Source organism: Nyctibius grandis, chromosome 7 (assembly GCF_013368605.1).
Source record: "Nyctibius grandis isolate bNycGra1 chromosome 7, bNycGra1.pri, whole genome shotgun sequence".
Taxonomy (NCBI): domain Eukaryota; kingdom Metazoa; phylum Chordata; class Aves; order Nyctibiiformes; family Nyctibiidae; genus Nyctibius; species Nyctibius grandis.
Window position 1 is genome coordinate 19,370,301 of NC_090664.1, and position 19,670 is coordinate 19,389,970.

Consider the following 19,670-nt stretch of genomic DNA (forward strand, 5'->3'; position numbering starts at 1 on the left):
TCCATTTCCCAGGAAGATGAAGTATTGTGATTTTAATACAGACCTCTCTTTCTGATTTAGTGATAAAAATGTGAGCCTGACCACAAATGACTCCTGACCAACTACTCACAGTCAATAATTGCATGAATAAGCTTAAAGCAATAGTAATTCTTCCTCCCTTTTGATAGTAAAAGGTCAAAACTGGAATATCTGACTGGTCATATTTATTTTTTGAAATGGTATTTTACCTCTCAGAAAAATGTGTATCTCTGGGAGACAACACTTTGTGATAAAGTTTGAGATAGATTGATAGATATAGACACATACTTCTTTCTCATTTCATCTTATTTTATTTTGCAGGGTGGGAATTTCAGACATGGCTTTTAGTGGGGGTAAATGGCCATACGTAACATCAGCTGGTGACCTGAGTTTCAGGCATATGCTCTATGTGACCTTCAGTGGATACAAAACTACGGATACAACTAATTATGCCTGCATCTTTACCATTTTTAGACTGATAATCACATAATTAGTAGGTCTGCACCTGCGTTTGATTGTGGGTGAAAATCATTTGCTGTGGGAAGATAGCGAACTATGTCTTCTGCTTTGCAGTGGTTTACAAAAGCTAACCTCATGAGAAGTGGCTGTAAAAGCTCATTCAGGATTTTTAAAACCGCACCATTTCACATTTAAAGTCCATCACAGTTGCTGGGATATTTGGGGCCTACTTGCTCACTTTGCATAAAGCTTATTTCAGCTGATCTCGCTGTGGCATATTTAGAAAATGGGAGCTGATTATTCCTTGATCTTTCCTGTCCATAATGGGAAAGTCATCAACGCTGACTGAGGGCTCCATCTGAGAAGTGCTGACTGCACACCCTTCCCTTGTTCCCTTCCGCTTGGTGGCCCTCAAAGGTTTAGCTCTCTTTATTCATTCACTTCAGTTTTTCACAGATCTGCATTTTAGCTCAAATGGCAAGTTCCCAGCTGAAATGCCCTGTGAAAAGCTAGTCGTGGTGGTTTCTGGTCAAGTTGAAACAGGGAAATATTCACTATCTCTAACTGGAAAAGGGAGATCGTCAAAAGTTTCTAGATGAAGGTGCAAAGAAGTCTCTTAAGATGTAGTTTTGAACTAAATCTCTTATGGCTTGCCATTAATTTTAAAGACATGAAGGAAGTCTGTTCTTATGAACACAACACCTGAACTCAGCCTGAAGCTTGCACACAACACTTTTGAATGGTAAATGGGAATTTTGCCTGCAAGATTGGCCTCATCTCTATTTTAAACAAGAAGAGGTAACAGCAGGTCTTAGGTTTTTGAGATGGGTTTTTAGGTTTTGCCCCATCCTTTGTCATTACAAATGGACTGGGCTTAGATTTTTTGGAAACATGATCATGGTCTATTTATTACTGGTCCTTACCCCATCCTGCAGTCTCAGGAGACCTCTCTGTGTACACACAGCATAGGCTTGGGCTGCTTGGGTTACAGTTGATACGTAATTCCAACTCTTAGAAAGAATTTACAGGGAAGTATTTCTTCATATAAGCAAAAAACATGATGTTTCAGACAATACACTGTACGTTTCTTGTTCAGTCTTTCATCTTCTTTCCACAATGTCTAACTCCTAACTTCTTCACTGTGTTTTGTTTCCAGCTCTTTCAATGAAAAGTTGTTTCTTACATTCATCCTCTCTTCTCTGCTGGACAATTTCACCCAATACTACACTGCATGTCTCTTCTTATTGCCTTCCTGTGCTCTCACCTTCACCCTTTGGACCTCTGGTGCCCTTGCTTCCAAATGGCAGAGTTCCCCCCACGGGTGCTACCTCGTTCAGTTTTAGTCTGTGTCTGAGCTGTCTTCAAAGAGGGAGAAACTGAGACCAAAGTTAAGGAGTGCCAATACAGTGGCAAAACAAAATAATCCCTTAAGCAATATTGCAGAAAAAAACTAAAAAATTGCCTTGAATTGAAACGCGTGGTTTTTATTGGCATTGTATAGTGCTGTTTCTGAGACAATTTTGTTCTTTATGTGACTGGCTTTGAAGACTTTCCTGTTTACCTCCAAAGAAAATAAGTTTTTACAGACTTTCGCCAGATTACATGCACATTTGTACTCTCCTGTGGACTCCTGCTGATCCTGAGCCATTTGCAGGGAAGAAAAGCTGACTCTGCTGTTATTTTTGTTTAAATACATACACATAATCTTCATGATGTCTGTAAAAACAGCCTCCCCCAAACCCTTTTTCTCCCAGAAGCAGAGTTTATCTGCAGTGATTAACACAAGGGGAAATTTATTTCAGACCCTCCTTTCTCCCAGCGGATCTTCTGACTTGTCCATTATCAGCTGCCTTCACTCCACTAGCCCGCCTGCAAATGGGATTTGCCTATGCTGTAGTGGCAAACAGGCACAATATTGTGGTAAATGCACATTATTCAGCTGTATTTGCTCACTGAAAGCAGCACAGAGACCCTCTCATGAATTCCCAGCCTACAACGAAATGCATGGAGCATCCCCAAACTCCACGCTGCTGCCCTCAGGCATGAGGTTGACCTCACCACCAGCTGGGACCCCACTGAAGGTGGCAGGTAAAGCACATCCCAAGGAGCCTGCTGGATCCTAACTGGAACGAGATGCAAGAGGACTGTGTGATCCAGTTAGGCTGACACCCACATAGTTAAAGAAATACCTCTGTGTTTTTCTAAACAGGGCTTCAGAGATTTATTCTCTTTCCTGAATTACGGTATGCCTACACTGGCTTATGCAAAGTTGTCCCGCCAGACAGACGCCAGCTCCAAACCTAAATCCATGTGCCTGCGTTGTGTGCTCAGGATGAACCCAGCTTAACAAATCAGCTGGATACTAAATCTTTTTTTGTTCATTTGCCTTGAGTGCCTTGAAATTTGGAAGAGAGACTGAATGAGAAAGCACGGATGCTCAGAAGGGCGTAACCTGGTGCCCTCATGCTCCAAACTCCAGTGCTCCTTTGTAATTTTTTTATTAGCTTGGAAAGGATGGAGGGAGAGCCATCCTTGTTCTGAATTTGTGCCTTGAGTCTATTTCTTCCTTTTGTTCCTTCTCTCTTCCAGTAGGTAAGATCTTTGGTGTAAGAAAGATCTACAAAAATCTCATCAGCTTTGCTAAAAATGTGCCCTGCATTTTTAAGATTCTTCATGGCTAAAGGGCAAGAGCTAAAGAGAGTCTGTTCATGAAGAACTGCCTATGACAAGATTATGAGGGACATTGTGACACATAACCTTTGTCCCTATGAACTGAGATGAATGATACAATACACGTCAGTATTCACCTAAAAATGGGGAAGACAACTCTTTGAATGTCTGCGAAATAGCTTTCTCCTTTAGATAAATCCCATATCATCATAGCCTGAGTGCTGTCAAAAGCCATTAAGAATTTTGCCCCAAGACCCATAAAGCCATTCTTTCTCTTTTAAATAATTTCTTAATCCTTTTATGTAATGAATATATTAAAAATACTTAATATATTTGGAATATATTAAAGATACTAGACTTGTATTTAGCTGTCTTTTAAATCTAAATATTCTACTCTAAGCATTCTATCCACATTTTTTGTTCAACAACTAGACATGTTCTAATATATTCCTTTGGAAAACTAACCGTATTTGCATAGTGAACATATTTATTCATTAAGTAAATGTAACACTTTTGACTGGCCTTTCTGGACAATTTTTTTAAAGATGTTTCTTCCCTAAGTTTTTTATGGCCTTTACCAGGATAAAACAATGCTTTTCTGCTGTGAAGCCTTTGAATACATATATATTTTAATCATGTGACTTTCCAGTTAAACTATGACTCTTTTTGAAACAGAAGGGAACAGAGACTGTACAACAGCTAGATTGTGCAAATGCAAAGTTAACTGGGAACATGTCCAATTATAAATCAAAGCCAAAACAAGGGGAATTTTGAAGAGGAAAGAGTGCATGGGTCAAAGTGGAAAAAAGTCTCAGTCATGAGAAAATATTTTCTAGTTAAACTAAAATAGTTTTGATATTAAAATGATAATGAGGGCAAAACCCATAAAGAATGAACGCAGGTTTAATCAAGCAAGAAAACACAGAGTATTTCCCCTATTTCCTTCAGTGCAGATCAGTGAGATAAATATTGACTTTTCTGTAGACTGGGTTAAGGAGGGGGAATGAGAAAAGGGAGGCTATTATTTGCTTTGCTTACTAATACTAAATTATTGATTTAACAACTACAGCAGAAGCACTGCAGAGGAGAGCAATGTCTGCACGGCAGAATATGTAGAAAAATAAGAAGCAAAGCATTTTTGCTAAACCAGGAAGTCAGTGAAATCATTTTATCAGTGCTTCTCCTTTTTTGACAGGCCCGAGATGAATATCAGAAAATTCTCTTTCTGCTAATGAGTTGAACTATTCTGACAGTGACACAGATCAGCATCCTCAAGGAGCATTAAGTAAACTGAGGTTTCAAAGCTGAGATGCATTCCTTTCTTGTCTTGTTACTGCCTCTCACTCTCTCTCTATCCATCCCGATAAGCATCAAACCGCAATTTGACAGCGTTAGATACGGTAACTGGCTGGCACACTCTGAAACCAGCACAGTCCTTTTGGCAAAAGATTTTAGTACAAGCTGCCTGGAAGGTCCGTTTCCAAAGCTGAGTCACTTCCCTGCTGCAGCACGCCAGACACAGCACTTGGGGGAAAAAAAACGCCTAAGAATCTGATTTTGTATGTATAAGACAGCAAGAAGATGATCCATTTAAACATCCCTGTGTTTGTCCAGCTATTTGGTTTAGTTTGATGAGCAAACACAAGCTCGGATCCTATAGCTCAGTGGGACTCTGAGAGCATTTCCTTAGCATATGGTGGTGGAACAAAAGCTAGGAGGCAATACCACTGCCGTGCTCGGCTTTATTGTTAGGGAGCACCCAAGCTCCCTCAACTTCTTCTGAAAACAGAAAGGGTCCAAAATGTTTGCTGGTGAAAATGCTACTGGCTTCTGATAATAGCTAGATTTTGAAAAGGGGCCTTTTTCTCATTTAAAAATGGATACACTTTAAAATAAAGACAATCAATATGAAGTACTTTGTTTCTGAACAAAAAAGAAAACTGAATCTGGGCAGAAAGAGCTGAAATGCCTGTCAAGTAGTGTAGTGAGTAGCAAAACTGTTATTTGGATTAAGTGCCTATGTAAAAGCATATTAAGAATGCAGTCAAGGGAACTTAAAGTAGAAAGAAAAATGCTTTTTTCAACACTTTTCTCAGAGCTAGTATAGCTGGGTGCGTAAAACCCCATCACAGCAAAAAATAAAATGTGAAGCATCTAAACAGAACTTTTTAACCGAAAATACTAGGAAGTTCTGCTTACCTTAAAATTGTGTGCTTTTTCATAGTTGAAGTGGTTGTCGTTTTGAGTTAAGGCTGTTCTTCTGACCAAGGAGGTGATCTGTGAATAGGCAAAGAGTTTCAGAGGTTGCCACAAAAGTGCCCCCTTGACACCCACCTTCACCCCCAGGGCCACGGCCAGGAGCTCTTGGCGCTTTCTTCCTCTCTTTGACTTGTGAACAACAGCACAGTTTTTCTCATTTTCCAGCCACAAATCCTCCGAGAACATAGTGCTGGGATCCCAAATCTTTTCCCTGTCTTCCTTGGCGCCCGGGAGCCTGACTGTAGTCAGCACGGTACAGTTTGTCCAACTGCTTCTGATGTTAGACAGCAGATTTGAAGCAGCTGCAGCCCATTCTGCCGAGACCTCTGGCATGTGACTCGAATGGGCTGTCTTGTGGGACGGAATGAGCTTCTGCATCTGAATAAGTAACGGCCTGTGCCGTGCGATTTCTTAAGGCAGATGTGTGCCTCCAACAATAGCCCAAATTCATACACTGAGCAGCCTTCCCCTCCCACCCCTCCCTGAGCGGTGGTCTCCAGCTAGGTGCTGCCAAAATACCGGCTGGGGGGAACAGCGTTACAGCTTCACACCCAAAGGCATTTCCAGGGATAGATAGCTTCAACTCCGCAGTGTGTTAAAAATGAACAAACAAACAAAAAGCCCCAGGAAAGCCCACACAACTGAATCCGATGCTGCATCCAATTACACTCAGACTGAGAGACTTATCAGCCAGCAGTCTGCATGCCAGCAGATTAAGCCCCTAAAACCACAATGGTTGTTTAATCTTACAGGACTAAAAATGTCTTTTTTTTTTTTTCCCCATATCTTGTACAAGGGGAAATATCCAGCAGCACTCCAAGCATTAATAGCACTTTTATGCCATGTTTTAAACCAGAGCATTTTGTAGGTGTGCACTTGGTAGCACAGAGCTAGCTCACTGTCAGGGAAAGTTGAAAGCCCAGCTGGGAGGATGCAGGTAGGAAGCCCCCCAGCCCTGTGCAGCGCTCGAGTGAGGGCAGGGGAGCTTCATGCGGATGTAGGAAGCCCCTGTGCACAGCCCTGTTTGCAGAACAGGGTCTGCAAAGCAGCAAGAGCAGTCGTCCTTCACTCTGGATACAGGCATCTATACATTTGGGGGAGGGAAGTGATACCTAGTTAAAGCCCAGGGACAGGAGGGATCTGGACCCTGACCAGTCTGTGCTACAGCTTGCAGTGTTACTTTGGGCACCTGATTCACTTCTTTACAGGCAGTTATTTCCCCGTCCGAGGACACAGAAGATACGTGACACTGAGCATCCCCTGGGAAGCAAGTTCAGTGCCTCCTTCCCACCAGCTTCCCTCCCTCCAGCTCCCCTCTCCTGCTCCCTTAGGGAGTATGCCCATGCTCCACCCATAAGACGAGGATAGGAGTTACCTGCCCGGCAGAGCACTGTGAGATTTAATTCTCTAAGGTGCGCCTAACGCTCGAGATGCTGTGACAGAGCAAACTGGGGGGTTACCAGCACTAGTGGAAAAACTACCTCTTTGAACTAGAGACACTAAAGACCACATCAGCCTTTTACAGTCTGCCCCACTTCAACTTAGGCAGAAAATGTGTGAAATTAAAGTATTTAATTCACTTATGTTAACTTGTGAAGTTGAACTTGCCTCTATTTTTTTCAGTCTGTTTTTACCTCAGGCTGAAAAGTCAGAAGGTTCATCTAATTCACTTACTAAAACCTCCACCATATAGACTGCCTGCTCTTAGTAAAAGCGATGCTCTCCTGATTTGAAAGCCCGTGGGGACAGATGGTCGGCCATCAGTAACATCAGGCTGTGCAATTTCAGATAGTGCCCTACTTAGGGTTTTCAAGAAGTTGTGCAACCTGCAAAATCAGCTTCTCAGTTATAAAACGATGCACTTACTTACTTCTATGTATAGCATACTTAATTCCTTTCTTTCCCAGGTAACTCACAGCAACTCTTTTTACGTGCTTCCATACTCCAAAGCTTCTGCTCCCTGGTAGGGAGGGCTTCCACACAACCCCCCATTGCTCCCCCAGCAGTTGCTGCCCACCCAGCCTTTCCCCAGGGCTTGGCACTGTTATCTGACTACCGGTGACAACTGGCTGTGATGTATGTACGAACATTGCTCTGTCTGGAGGAAAGCCCTGCTGCTTTTCCATATGTCCTCCCACTAGTGAGTCCCAATTTCTTCTAGCTCAGGTCCTTTATCTGCTTTGCAGCAGATAAAGGCAGACTATAGCTCCCCAAGCTTGCTCTCAATGTATTTCATGAGGTGAGGAGCACTGGTTTTAGGGACATCTCTGACCCCATCAGCAGCAAAGGCTTCAGTTTGGGCCATCTGAAACTTTGGAGCAGCTTGAAGTTCTTTTCACACTCCAGTTTCTTTCCTCCATACCATTTTAAATGTATTTACATTTATCTGGAACAAAACCCCCAAACTAGCTCTGAGTTGTTAGACCCCTCTGAAGATATAGCACCTAAATCCTCATATATACGTAAGCTACTTCCTTTCTGACTTCCAGCATAACACATCCAAAGTCAGAGAGAGGTCGGTTTCCTAATAATGCTCTACTATTGGTATTTATGTCACTAGACTGATAAAAATCCCATTATATAACCATTATTTTTTACATAACATGGCAGATTTGATACTCAAGCTACAGGCTTATGATGATACATCTTGGAATTTCTATTTATTAAACTACTTTTGGAATATCAGAGTGTCATCCTGGGATCAGACATACAGTACTATATGTAATGGAAACTCTGAGTGTTCGCAGAGAAGCATTAAACTTAATAGACTTGGAGGAGGGCAACTCAGCCAAACCAGTTCATATGACTAAGGCAGATTAGTATTTACTGTTTATCATATATGAAATTTTATTTATCCAATAGGTTTCTTTTGCTGCCTTGCTTGGGCCCTGTTTAGACAGTTGTTTAATGGGATCCCTTGCAAACACAGGATGTATACAGAAGGCCAACAGTGAGTGTGTCCTCTTAGGAAGCTTAATCATACAAAGTGCTGCCGAGTTTGGTGTATAAAATGGTGCTGTAAAACTGAGATGAGCTGGACCCACATATATAACCCCATTCCTCTCTAAACATAATGCAAACAGCAGCAACTACAAATTCTCAGCAGCAACCAGTTCCAATGTACTGATACCACAGGCCAACCCCAGCTCTCTCTTTTATCCATTTTCTTGATACAAAATTTACTGCACATGGTGTCAACTCATTTAAAGAGCATCTCTTGATCAAGCTAGCAAGTTAGCCTGCAGCTAAGGAGGAGAACACCAGCGGCTAAAAATATTATTGATGGTTGTCACCGAACATCTTAGCTAGCCAAGGCTGAAAGGCAAATACGGTTGTCTGCATTTTCAGACCAAAGGGTTTCTGCATAACATATGATTTTAGTTTACTAGTCTTTCTGTAAAACACATGTACTGTATAGCAAACTGGGCATTTACAGCAAAATAAATGTCACTGAACCAGAACAATAAAATTAAAAAGGAGGGGGAAGAAGGCGGCTCAGCTGTTGCGCCATTTCCAGCATGCCTTCGCAGGGCCAGCTGAACCACACCATTGTCTCTCCCCTCACACACTGGTGTCTTGTTTGCTAACAAAGGCCTCGGGGGCAGGAAAGAACAAATTTTAGTATGAAAAACTTTCAGTTTTGTACATGCGGCATGATTTCTGTTGTAGTCGTGTGGGCAGCGCTGAGGACTCGCTGGAAGCAAGCAGCAGGGGACCTTCACGTGCTGCCCGTCTCCTCTGTGCCAGCTCCAGCGTGGTGGGAAGAGACACTGTGGGAGCGATGGCTCCTGTCCCCCCGCTGTTGCCATACCCGTGCAGGCTGGCAGGGACGGGGTATCGAGTGGCAGGTCCTTGGCTCGCCGCTCTACCTGCCAAAGGGCACAACAACGGCGGGCAGAGGAGCGGCGTGGGCATGTCTCCTTGGACAACACCACAAGCGAAAGGGAGATTGCTCCGTGATGAGGAATTGTGACAAATCCATGACTGATCTCTAACTAAATACACTTAACACCGCACATAGACACAGTCATAGGTCAAAGAGAGGCCTGTTTCCTTGCAGGCACAGCGTACTCGGTAATCTGCCAGACAGATTGTGCTTGCTCGATTGCAAACACACCGTGGAGATGACACACGGTGCAGGAATCTCGCAGCTATTGGGTTTTTCTCCCACGGAGCCCTTCCCACAGTGCACTCAGGAGACAACACCAAAGAATCTGGCTCTTAGCAAAACACAGGGCATGGAGGGGGAAACGGTGGCGGAGGCTAGTCAGCCAAAGGCCTTCGCCACACCACAATGCCGCCAGCCTGTGCCATGGCACCAGAAGCTGCCATTAAGCTTCGGTGCTGCTGAAACAGTGGGAGGAAACAAGCTCCAAGCAGAAAAGGATTAAGTTGCTTTTTATTCCTCAGTTTCAACTTACTTTTTTCTTTGAATAACAACCAGTTCCTCTGCACATCATGAGTCTGAGGAGCTGTCAACAATACGCTGGAAGTGTTTATGGCAGCAGATTATCTACACTGGGCTCCTATTCTGGAGAGCCTGGGTGCACTTCCATCACCACTAATCCCACCGATCTTTTGAGGATAATCCACTTCAGAGCAAAAGGAACTGCTCATTTAGGAGGACTCCTGCAGTAAATGTTCTGAAGTTAAAATTATTACAATTTTAATCTTTACACCTCTCCTAAACTAATGCGATTGTCTATCAGCATTGCAGTGACCAATTGTCATTTATATGCACTTCTTTCTGACAGGGTATTCGATCCCCTTCCCCCACAGATAAAAGACATAATTTACCTACAGCAAATGGAAATATAATCTCCCTTAAACTTCAGGTCCCCTTTCTAAATCTTTCTCAAACAGATTTTTCTGTACACATCATGATTATTTTTCTCAAAACAATGTAGCGAACCAAACAATACAACAGCCAAAGGTGAAATGCTGTAGACTCAGGAAGGCACTAGCCAGACTATTCTTAAAAATAATAGTTGCTGTAAGCCTCTTATAGAGTATTAATATAAGAAACTATTGTCTATTTTGGAACAACAACTGGAGGTTACATTAAGTGGTATGTAATTACATATTCATCTCCAATTAAAAAAATAAAGAGCAGAGTAAAACCTTTTATGTTGTCAGGCAAATGTATCATTTAATGCGTTAAGCTGTGTATTTCACGTCTGTCATATTTAGTATTCTGATTTCTCTTTTTTTGTAAACTATAATAAATATGCATTCTATTACAAACACATTGTTGGTATCAAGGAAGAAATAGTCCAGAAATAAGGAAAGGATCTAGGTATAGGATGAACTAATTCAGCTGTTCCCCTGAATAACCCTGTAGAGATTAACATGGTAACAGCAGGTCTAGTGCATTTATTGCCTCGACTTCCTTTCCTCCCACTCTCTCCTTTATCCTTCCCAATCTATCTCCGTACTTGTCAAGGTTATTAATTAATGATGTTTTCCTGGCCAAGTTCATGAGCCTCTCCTCTCTGCTTAATACTCATGACCACATGGTAGCAGAGGGATGGAAGAGCGGGGGCATGAGGGCTAAGCAGGGAAGATGAGAGCAGAGCCGGACACCGCTGCCATTGCTGCCACCATAAAGGAAGAGGAGCACCAGGTCCCCCACGGTGGGGCTGGCAGGAGCCACTTCAGCTGCAAGTAGGGCTTTCAAATAGGGCTTTCTCAGTGAAACTGCACGGAATTTATTTCTCAATTACTTCTTGTTCTCTGTGTGGATACAACACATGTGACTGACTGAATCTGACTGCCTGCAATGTACGTGAATAAGTACTGTTATCACACCTATAAATTAAAGCGTAGCTATAACATCTGGTCTGTAGTCAAACCAAAATTCAAACATAATATTTATCCCAATATGTGTAAAAAATGTGCAGTGATTCCATTATGCTGTCAATGATGTTTGTGTTGACAACAAAACTAACAAGAGGCAACCTATATCAGAGGTCCCACCACAGTCAGAAAAACCTGACAGGCGTATAGCTACCTCCTCCACAAGGAAGAAGAGAAGAGTTTTAGTGGTTGGAGACTCCTTCCTAAAGGGATCTGAGGGCCCAATATGCAGAGCTGACCCCCATCACAGGGAGGTCTGCAGCCTGCCTGGAGCCCGAATCAGGGATATCACCAGACAACTCCCCAACCTGGTGAAGGCCACAGACTACTGCCCCGTGCTGATCTTCCAGACAGGTGGGGAAGAAGCTGCATCCCGTAGTCTGAGGGGGATGAAGAAAGACTACAAGGCCCTAGGGTGGTGTGTGAAAGAGTCTGGAGCACAAGTTGTCTTCTCCTCCCTCCTTCCATTTTCAGGTGATGACATTGTTTGGAATAGTAGGATTCTCTCTATTAACGCCTGGCTACGAGACTGGTGCTACAGGCAGGGCTTTGGGTTCTTTGATAATGGCTGGTTTTATAAGACAACAGGCGTGACAGTGATACATGGGAAAGGTTTATGTCGTAGGGGCAAAAGGGTTCTGGGACAGGAATTAGCAGGGCTCATTCGGAGAGCTTTAAACTAGATTCGAAGGGGGATGGGGTGGTAGCTGGGCTTGCACCACTGGGGCAACGCTCTAGTGTTGAGGTAGACCAGGAGGCCCCCCATCCCCCTGGGGTGAAATCAGGGGGTGAATCTGGGATGAAATCGGTGTGCCCAGCTCGCTCCCTGAAATGTCTGTACACCAATGCACGCAGCATGGGGAATAAACAGGAGGAGTTGGAAATCCGTGTTCGGTCGGGGGGCTATGATCTAGTGGCAATTACAGAGACTTGGTGGGACGCCTCGCATGACTGGAATGTGGTCATGGATGGCTATGTCCTGTTCAGGAAAGACAGGCCGCTAAGGAGAGGTGGTGGAGTTGCTCTTTATGTGAGTGAGCAGCTAGAATGTATTGAGTTCTGTCCAGAGGCGGATCAGGAGCGAGTTGAGAGTTTGTGGGTGCAAATTAAGGGGCAGGCTGGCAGGGGTGATACTGTTGTGGGTGTCTATTACAGGCCACCGGATCAGGATGAGGAGGGTGATGAGGCCTTCTACAGGCAGCTGAGAGCAGTCTCGCAATTACAGGGCCTGGTTGTTGTGGGGGATTTCAACTACCCTGATATTTGCTGGGAGGCCTACTCAGCCAGCCATCCCCAGTCCAGGAGGTTCCTCCAGTGCATTGATGATAACTTTCTGATGCAAATGGTGGATGAGCCAACTAGGAGAGGAGCGCTGCTGGATCTTATCCTCACTAACAAGGAGGGTCTGGTTGAAGAGGTGAAGGTTGAGGGCAGCCTTGGTTGTAGTGACCATGAGATGGTAGAGTTCAGGATCTCATGTGGCAGGAACAGAATAGCTAGCAGAATCACAACCCTGGACTTCAGGAGGGCCAACTTTGGCCTTTTCAAGCAATTGCTAGGGGAAATCCCATGGGACAGGGTACTAGAAGGTAAGGGGGCCCAAGATAGTTGGTTAGCATTCAAGGACTGCTTCTTCCGAGCTCAAGATCAGAGCATCCCAACAGGTAGGAAGTCAAGGAAGGGTACCAGGAGACCTGCATGGTTGAACAGGGAACTGCTGGGCAAACTCAAGTGGAAGAAGAAGGTGTACAGATCGTGGAAGGAGGGGCTGGCCACTTGGGAGGAGTATAAGTCTGTTGTCAGAGGATGTAGGGAGGCAACTAGGAAAGCTAAGGCCTCCTTGGAATTAAACCTTGCAAGAGAGGTCAAGGACAACACAAAGGGCTTCTTCAAATACATTGCAGGTAAAGCCAACACTAGAGGCAATGTAGGCCCACTGATGAATGAGGTGGGGGTCCTGGAGACAGAGGATAAAAAGAAGGCGGAGTTACTGAATGCCTTCTTTGCCTCTGTCTATACTGTTGGAGGCTGTCCTGAGGAGCCCCGGACCCCTGAGGCCTCAGAAGAAGTCAGGATAGAGGAGGAATCTGTCTTGGTTGATGAGGGCTGGGTCAGGGACCAATTAAGCAACCTGGACGTCCATAAATCCATGGGCCCTGATGGGATGCACCCGCGGGTGCTGAGGGAGCTGGCGGAAGTCATTGCTAGGCCACTCTCCATCATCTTTGCTAAGTCGTGGGCAACGGGAGAGGTGCCTGAGGACTGGAGGAAAGCGAACGTCACTCCAGTCTTCAAAAAGGGCAGGAAGGAGGACCCGGGTAACTATAGGCCGGTCAGCCTCACCTCCATCCCCGGAAAGGTGATGGAGCAACTTGTTCTTGGTGCTGTCTCTAGGCACATCAAGGATAGGGGGATCATTAGGGGCACTCAACATGGCTTCACCAACGGGAAGTCTTGCTCAACCAACTTGATAGCCTTTTATGAGGATGTAACCCGGTGGATAGATGATGGTAAAGCTGTGGATGTGGTCTATCTCGATTTCAGTAAAGCGTTTGACACGGTCTCCCACAGCATCCTCGCAGCTAAACTGGGGAAGTGTGGTCTGGATGATCGGGTAGTGAGGTGGATTGTGAACTGGCTGAAGGAAAGAAGCCAGAGAGTAGTGGTCAGCGGGACAGAGTCCAGTTGGAGGTCTGTGTCTAGCGGAGTTCCGCAAGGGTCGGTTCTGGGACCAGTTCTATTCAATATATTCATTAATGACTTGGATGAGGGATTAGAGTGCGCTGTCAGCAAGTTCGCTGATGACACAAAACTGGGAGGAGTGGCTGATGCGCCGGAAGGCTGCGCAGCCATTCAGAGAGACCTGGACAGGCTGGAGAGTTGGGCGGGGAGAAATTTAATGAAATATAACAAGGGCAAGTGTAGAGTCCTGCATCTGGGCAAGAACAACCCCAGGTACCAGTACAAGTTGGGGACAGACCTGTTGGAGACCAGCGTAGGGGAAAGGGACCTGGAGGTCCTAGTGGACAACAGGATGACCATGAGCCAGCAGTGTGCCCTTGTGGCCAAGAAGGCCAATGGCATCCTGGGGTGTATTAGAAGGGGTGTGGTTAGCAGGTCGAGAGAGGTTCTCCTCCCCCTCTACTCTGCCCTGGTGAGGCCGCATCTGGAATATTGTGTCCAGTTCTGGGCCCCTCAGTTCAAGAAGGACAGGGAACTGCTAGAGAGAGTCCAGCGCAGAGCCACAAAGATGATTAAGGGAGTGGAACATCTCCCTTATGAGGAGAGGCTGAGGGAGCTGGGTCTCTTTAGCTTAGAGAAGAGGAGACTGAGGGGTGGCCTCATTAATGTTTATAAATATGTAAAGGGCAAGTGTCAAGAGGATGGAGCCAGGCTCTTCTCAGTGACATCCCTTGACAGGACAAGGGGCAATGGGTGCAAGCTGGAGCACAGGAGGTTCCACATAAATAGGAGGAAAAACTTCTTTATGGTGAGGGTGACTGAACACTGGAACAGGCTGCCCAGAGAGGTTGTGGAGTCTCCTTCTCTGGAGACATTCAAAACCCGCCTGGACGCATTCCTGTGTGATATGGTCTAGGCAATCCTGCCCCGGCAGGGGGATTGGACTAGATGATCTTTCGAGGTCCCTTCCAATCCCTAACATTCTGTGATTCTGTGATTCTGTGATTTTTCTAACAGACATTTAAGGATAGAATGGGTGGATGGGTGGATGGATGGATGGATGGATGGATAGATGGCAGGTGTCTACTCTGAAACAGTAATCTGGTCTCTCTTTATAACCAAAGGAAAACCAGAAACCTCCAGACAGTGATTCACCCTCTTCTACAACAGACCAAGTTTAAAATGGGTGAGCTTGAATTGCCTTCTTGCAGCTCATTTATGGATCATATAAGGAAATCAGATGACTCAGGTAGAAACAGATAGCTTACTTTAAGATATTAAAAATTAGGTAAGATTAATCTCTCTCTGAACTCTTTCCCATTTCTGTTTTTCTATTAGCTATGCAATTTTAGAATAAATTAAATAAGGAATCATTTATTTTATCAGCCTCAACCATATCTATAAGTAATTATAGGATAATAACTGTACTTTGGTTTGGTTATCAATACTTCCCGTACTTTGGACCTGGCTAAGACTCAAGCTCTGGAAACGTGGAATACCCAGTTGACTATATCATTTGTTACACAGTTGCACGTACCTTTATAGGTTTATCTGGGCTTATTGCATGAACTTTTTCAAGAAGTATAACTATAGAGGAATCAGGCTGTAATTAATACAAATTTCTGATGCTGGCTATATAGGTAGCCAGTATTTTGACATTTCACCCACAGAGGAATTAGCCTAGCAACATAATGAACTTAATATGATATACAATGGCCTCTCTGAATTAAGAGGGAAGTGACTCATGCTCTCTGCAAGATACAGGACTGTTAGTCAAGAGACAGAGATTTTAAAAAATATCCTAAACATTATAGTTTTTATCCAGACCCCCAGCAGATGCTGGCGCAGCACCATGTAAGCTCTAGATGTATATGACCTGTTCATCTTTTTACATTTTCGCTAAGAAGCTCTTGCTTTCTGAAGAAACAACATTTTGTTTAGGAAAGCCAGCTTGCCATTGATTAAAACCATAATCGCCCTGCAAGGAGACTGCAGAGCTTGAACTAGAGCCAAACCTGCTGAGCTACCACAATGAAGTGGAGAAGTTAATGTGCTTACTTCCCAGTCTGTGGAGAGAAAGAGGAAGGCAAGAATGTCCCCTCTAAGAAAGGTGACACCTGTGAGCACAGCGCATTGCCCTTGAAGGGATGGGAAAGGGGCTAGAGGCACTGTAAGTGCAGCAGTCCTGTCCTCAGGGCCCTTTGGCTTGCTCCTGTGGGGTTGTCATTAACCATAACTGCTTGTGCATTGAAGGAGCTGGTTGGGTGCCATGCTCAATCACAGGGTTAAATTGAGGACCATGTTTTGTGAGACTGCATTAAGTCTGTTTAATGTCAGAACATCAAATGAATGAGCTTGATAATAAATCCCAGTGCTATACAGCTACTGTGTGGTATAGCTGGTGGGCATAAGGCCTGGATGTTCGACCGTATGCCTCATTACACACCCAAACACATACATAGCACTGTACACAAACATCTACATCCTCACTTCTGGGACAATTCCCATTTCCGTGTCTCAAACACTACTACGCCCTACAGGCAGGTGTTACCTCAAAGCAATACAGTAACCAGCTATCTGCTCCCAGTAAAACTTTACATACAAAAATAAATAAAATACAAAAATAAAATACAGAAAGTTCTTCTGTTTCTCACACTGAGTTCTGACACTAAGTGATGGTGGGAGTAAACTTCTCTCGGACTGAGACCAACTCAGCCTTGCAGCATATGCTCCAGGCTGAATATTATGGACCACAGTCAGAGCTTCTGTTCATACAGAGAAGCAAAAATCCAGTCCCCCCGGGGTTATGACAAAGCGTGGAAGAAAACAGGCTTCAGGAAAGTTTCCCAGAAACCACAGAGTCAGACAGCAATGGCATTTATGTTCAGAGCCACTAACCGCTTGGCAGAGCCAACTGATCTCTGGAGGGGCTGAAAAGAGACGCTGAGAGAGCTGCGAGAATGTAAAGTATGCTGCGGCAGTCTCGGGAACCAACAGCAGCACCCTAAGTTTTGCCCCAGCTCAGGACAGCTTAAACCAAGAGACTTCAATGTGGGTTAAAGAAGAGATTTATGTAAGCGAAAGAGAACAAATCATTTATGAACCACTGAGTCATGAACTGGTGATCATCTTGTCTAAAAAACTGGTGATCTATAACATTGTTCCTGGACAGTAACAGTTCAGGAGTGGATTCTCAATGGTGCGCTGCTCTGTTCGTTTAGCACTTACAGGGAGATGGGGATGATAAGCAATGTGCAGGGAGGACAGTGCCAATATCAGCATCAAGCAGCAAACAGGATTTTTCTCAAGTTTTGGCAGTTTCTGGGTGGTGTGAAGGAATTCTGAAGCTTCAGTCTCAAACTTATTAACAGCATGACCAAGTTACGCTACTGCTCAGCAGTCATGACACCTTCAGGTAAACTACACAGTACAAGGACTTAGAAATATAGTAATATGTTTTCCATCATTAGTAGTATTTCTGTCCCCTTTTACTGCAGCATCTTGTGACTTCTTCCTGTGAAAACACATAAACTAGGTAGACAATCTAAGGTGAAAGGAATTACTCATGCCATTTAGGACACAAAGTAGGCAATTAGCAAATAAGAACACAACACGTTTTCAGGTTGAAAGAATGCTTTCTAACAAGCCTGAGCATTGCACTTTACCAGAAAAAAAAAGGAGAAATGCTAGTTTTATAAAAATGCTGTGCTTTATAACTGTGAACTTCTATTTCGGTATCCTTTATGAATTGCATGGCAAAAAAAAAAAAGGGCAATAGAGAACCATTTTCCATGTGGATAAGTGGAACTGTGGCATGGAGGGGACCACTGGTTTTGGTGCTGGGCCGGCCATGGCTGTCTTACGACTCATCTGAGCTCAGCTGTATATCCACGAATGCCTCCGTGTCCCAGGACATATTCCTCTGAGGTGGGAGCATGCGGTGTTTACAGCTTACTCATTTGGAAAATACGTGCTTCTGTCCCATCAAGCTTCAAGGAATGTCACCCTGTTCATGAGAGACAGGATCAAATCCTGGACTGTCATCCCAAAAGAAGTGGTAAGGCTGTATGACCCCTGGTATCTCTTGACTAATGGCTCCAAAATGCATGTTTGCTTAGAAACAGAGCAGGAATCCATGCAATCAAAAGTGATGTGGGGTTAAAGAAAAGATAGGAGACTCTGCACTCAGCTGTGATCACTTACCTATTTCATCATATGCATGAACTTTACCCCATACATTATATTCCCCCTCGGTACATAAGAAAGGTTCCTGTAGCTTAAACCTGTATCAGCTTCTGTTCTCCTTATGGACACAGCTTCCCTTTTCCCACAAAAGAAGCAAGGGAACTGCTGTGTGCTGCAGGCTGCACGTGAAAAGCATGGTTCACTGCGCTTTTATAAGGGCGTGTCATAGGATATGCAAACCCCTTGAGATCACATACTTTGAACTTGTATAAAGTACCAGAATGTGTCCAAGTTGTTTTATTTTCCCTTCAAAAGAATTGTTTTGTGTCGTGTTTGCTTTGCCTGCTGCTTGAAGCTGGTTTTGCTACCCCTTTACTCTGTGGGTAAGTAGCAGTGCCGCCACCCTTGAAAACACATATGAATTCCCATGACCATTAGAGAAAAACTCAGACAAAGACTGACCCCATTTCTCCGCTAGTGACTGAACACATAAAGGCCGTATAAACCTAGCTTTATTTTTCCGTACAGCGTGGCATCAGGCGTCATTTGACCCTGATATCCTTATAACTCCCTGCGACCTGCAGCCCGCTGCCCTCTAGTATGAAGCAGTGGCTTTTGTTCCTGATGGCACACCAGGCACAGCTGCTTCCACCATTGTTCGGAGGGGGACAGATGGCTGCACTCAGCACAAAAAAAGAGATTAAAAAAAGAACTGGGGGAATGACATCACTACCCGGCCTGGGATTTAATTCACGGGACCTGTGGGGCTACCACCAGCGTGAACTCAAACTGCAGTTGACTCTGCCCACGGAGAGGAAAAAGTTTATATTTTGCAGAATGAAAGACATTTCTTTTGAAATAAGTAGTTACCACCACTCTAATATTTATATTCTTTTACAGCTGTTTAGCTAATCTGAATAGATACTGTCCTAGCAGCAGCAGCACTTTTAAAGTACTCAAAAAGCAAGACTTACATTGTACCCTACCTCTATCCAAGCCCATAGTTCAACTGCAGTAACCTGGTTTACAGCTTATTTATTTTGCTTCGCTTGTGATGAGGAGTTCATAAGAAATGGTTGGGGAGACATGAAACAGAATGAATGAGTTTCACCATTAGGACCAATCCTGCTAAGACATTATGTAGGTAGAAGATTCAATCCCTATCTGATAGCCCCACTTAAGTCAATGGAACTAAATAGCACAAAACTTCAGTTCTGGAAGTAGTTAGCATTGTAGTCCCTCTTCTGCCTTGAATTCAGCTCCAGAGCTATGAAATCACTCTGAATTCTCCCCTTTCTGATCACCAGACACCAAAAGATTTTCTGCAGTTTAACTAGCTAGTATTTTTCTCAATTTATATATTATCTTAAGTATACCTGATTATTATTTGGGACAGGGGAATTTGTCCTCTGTATTGTGTGGTACTTGGTCCCATCACATATTTCTGCAGAGCACAGATTTTTGCTTTGCAACAGATGAGGTTCCTAGCAAAACCATACAAAAAACATGAAATGAGAATCCCAAAATGGAAATAATAGTGA

The 19,670-nt window shown here is 44.1% G+C and overlaps 1 protein-coding gene across 1 annotated transcript in view; it reads right to left on the reverse strand.

Moving 5' to 3' along the window:
* CHN2 (chimerin 2) overlaps positions 1 to 19,670 on the reverse strand; it is a 170,549-nt gene that overhangs the window by 20,402 nt on the left and 130,477 nt on the right. Inside the window, exon 7 of the mRNA XM_068404668.1 lies at positions 5,347 to 5,424. Coding sequence (XP_068260769.1) covers positions 5,347 to 5,424 — 78 coding nt within the window. The remainder of the gene's footprint in view (positions 1 to 5,346; positions 5,425 to 19,670) is intronic.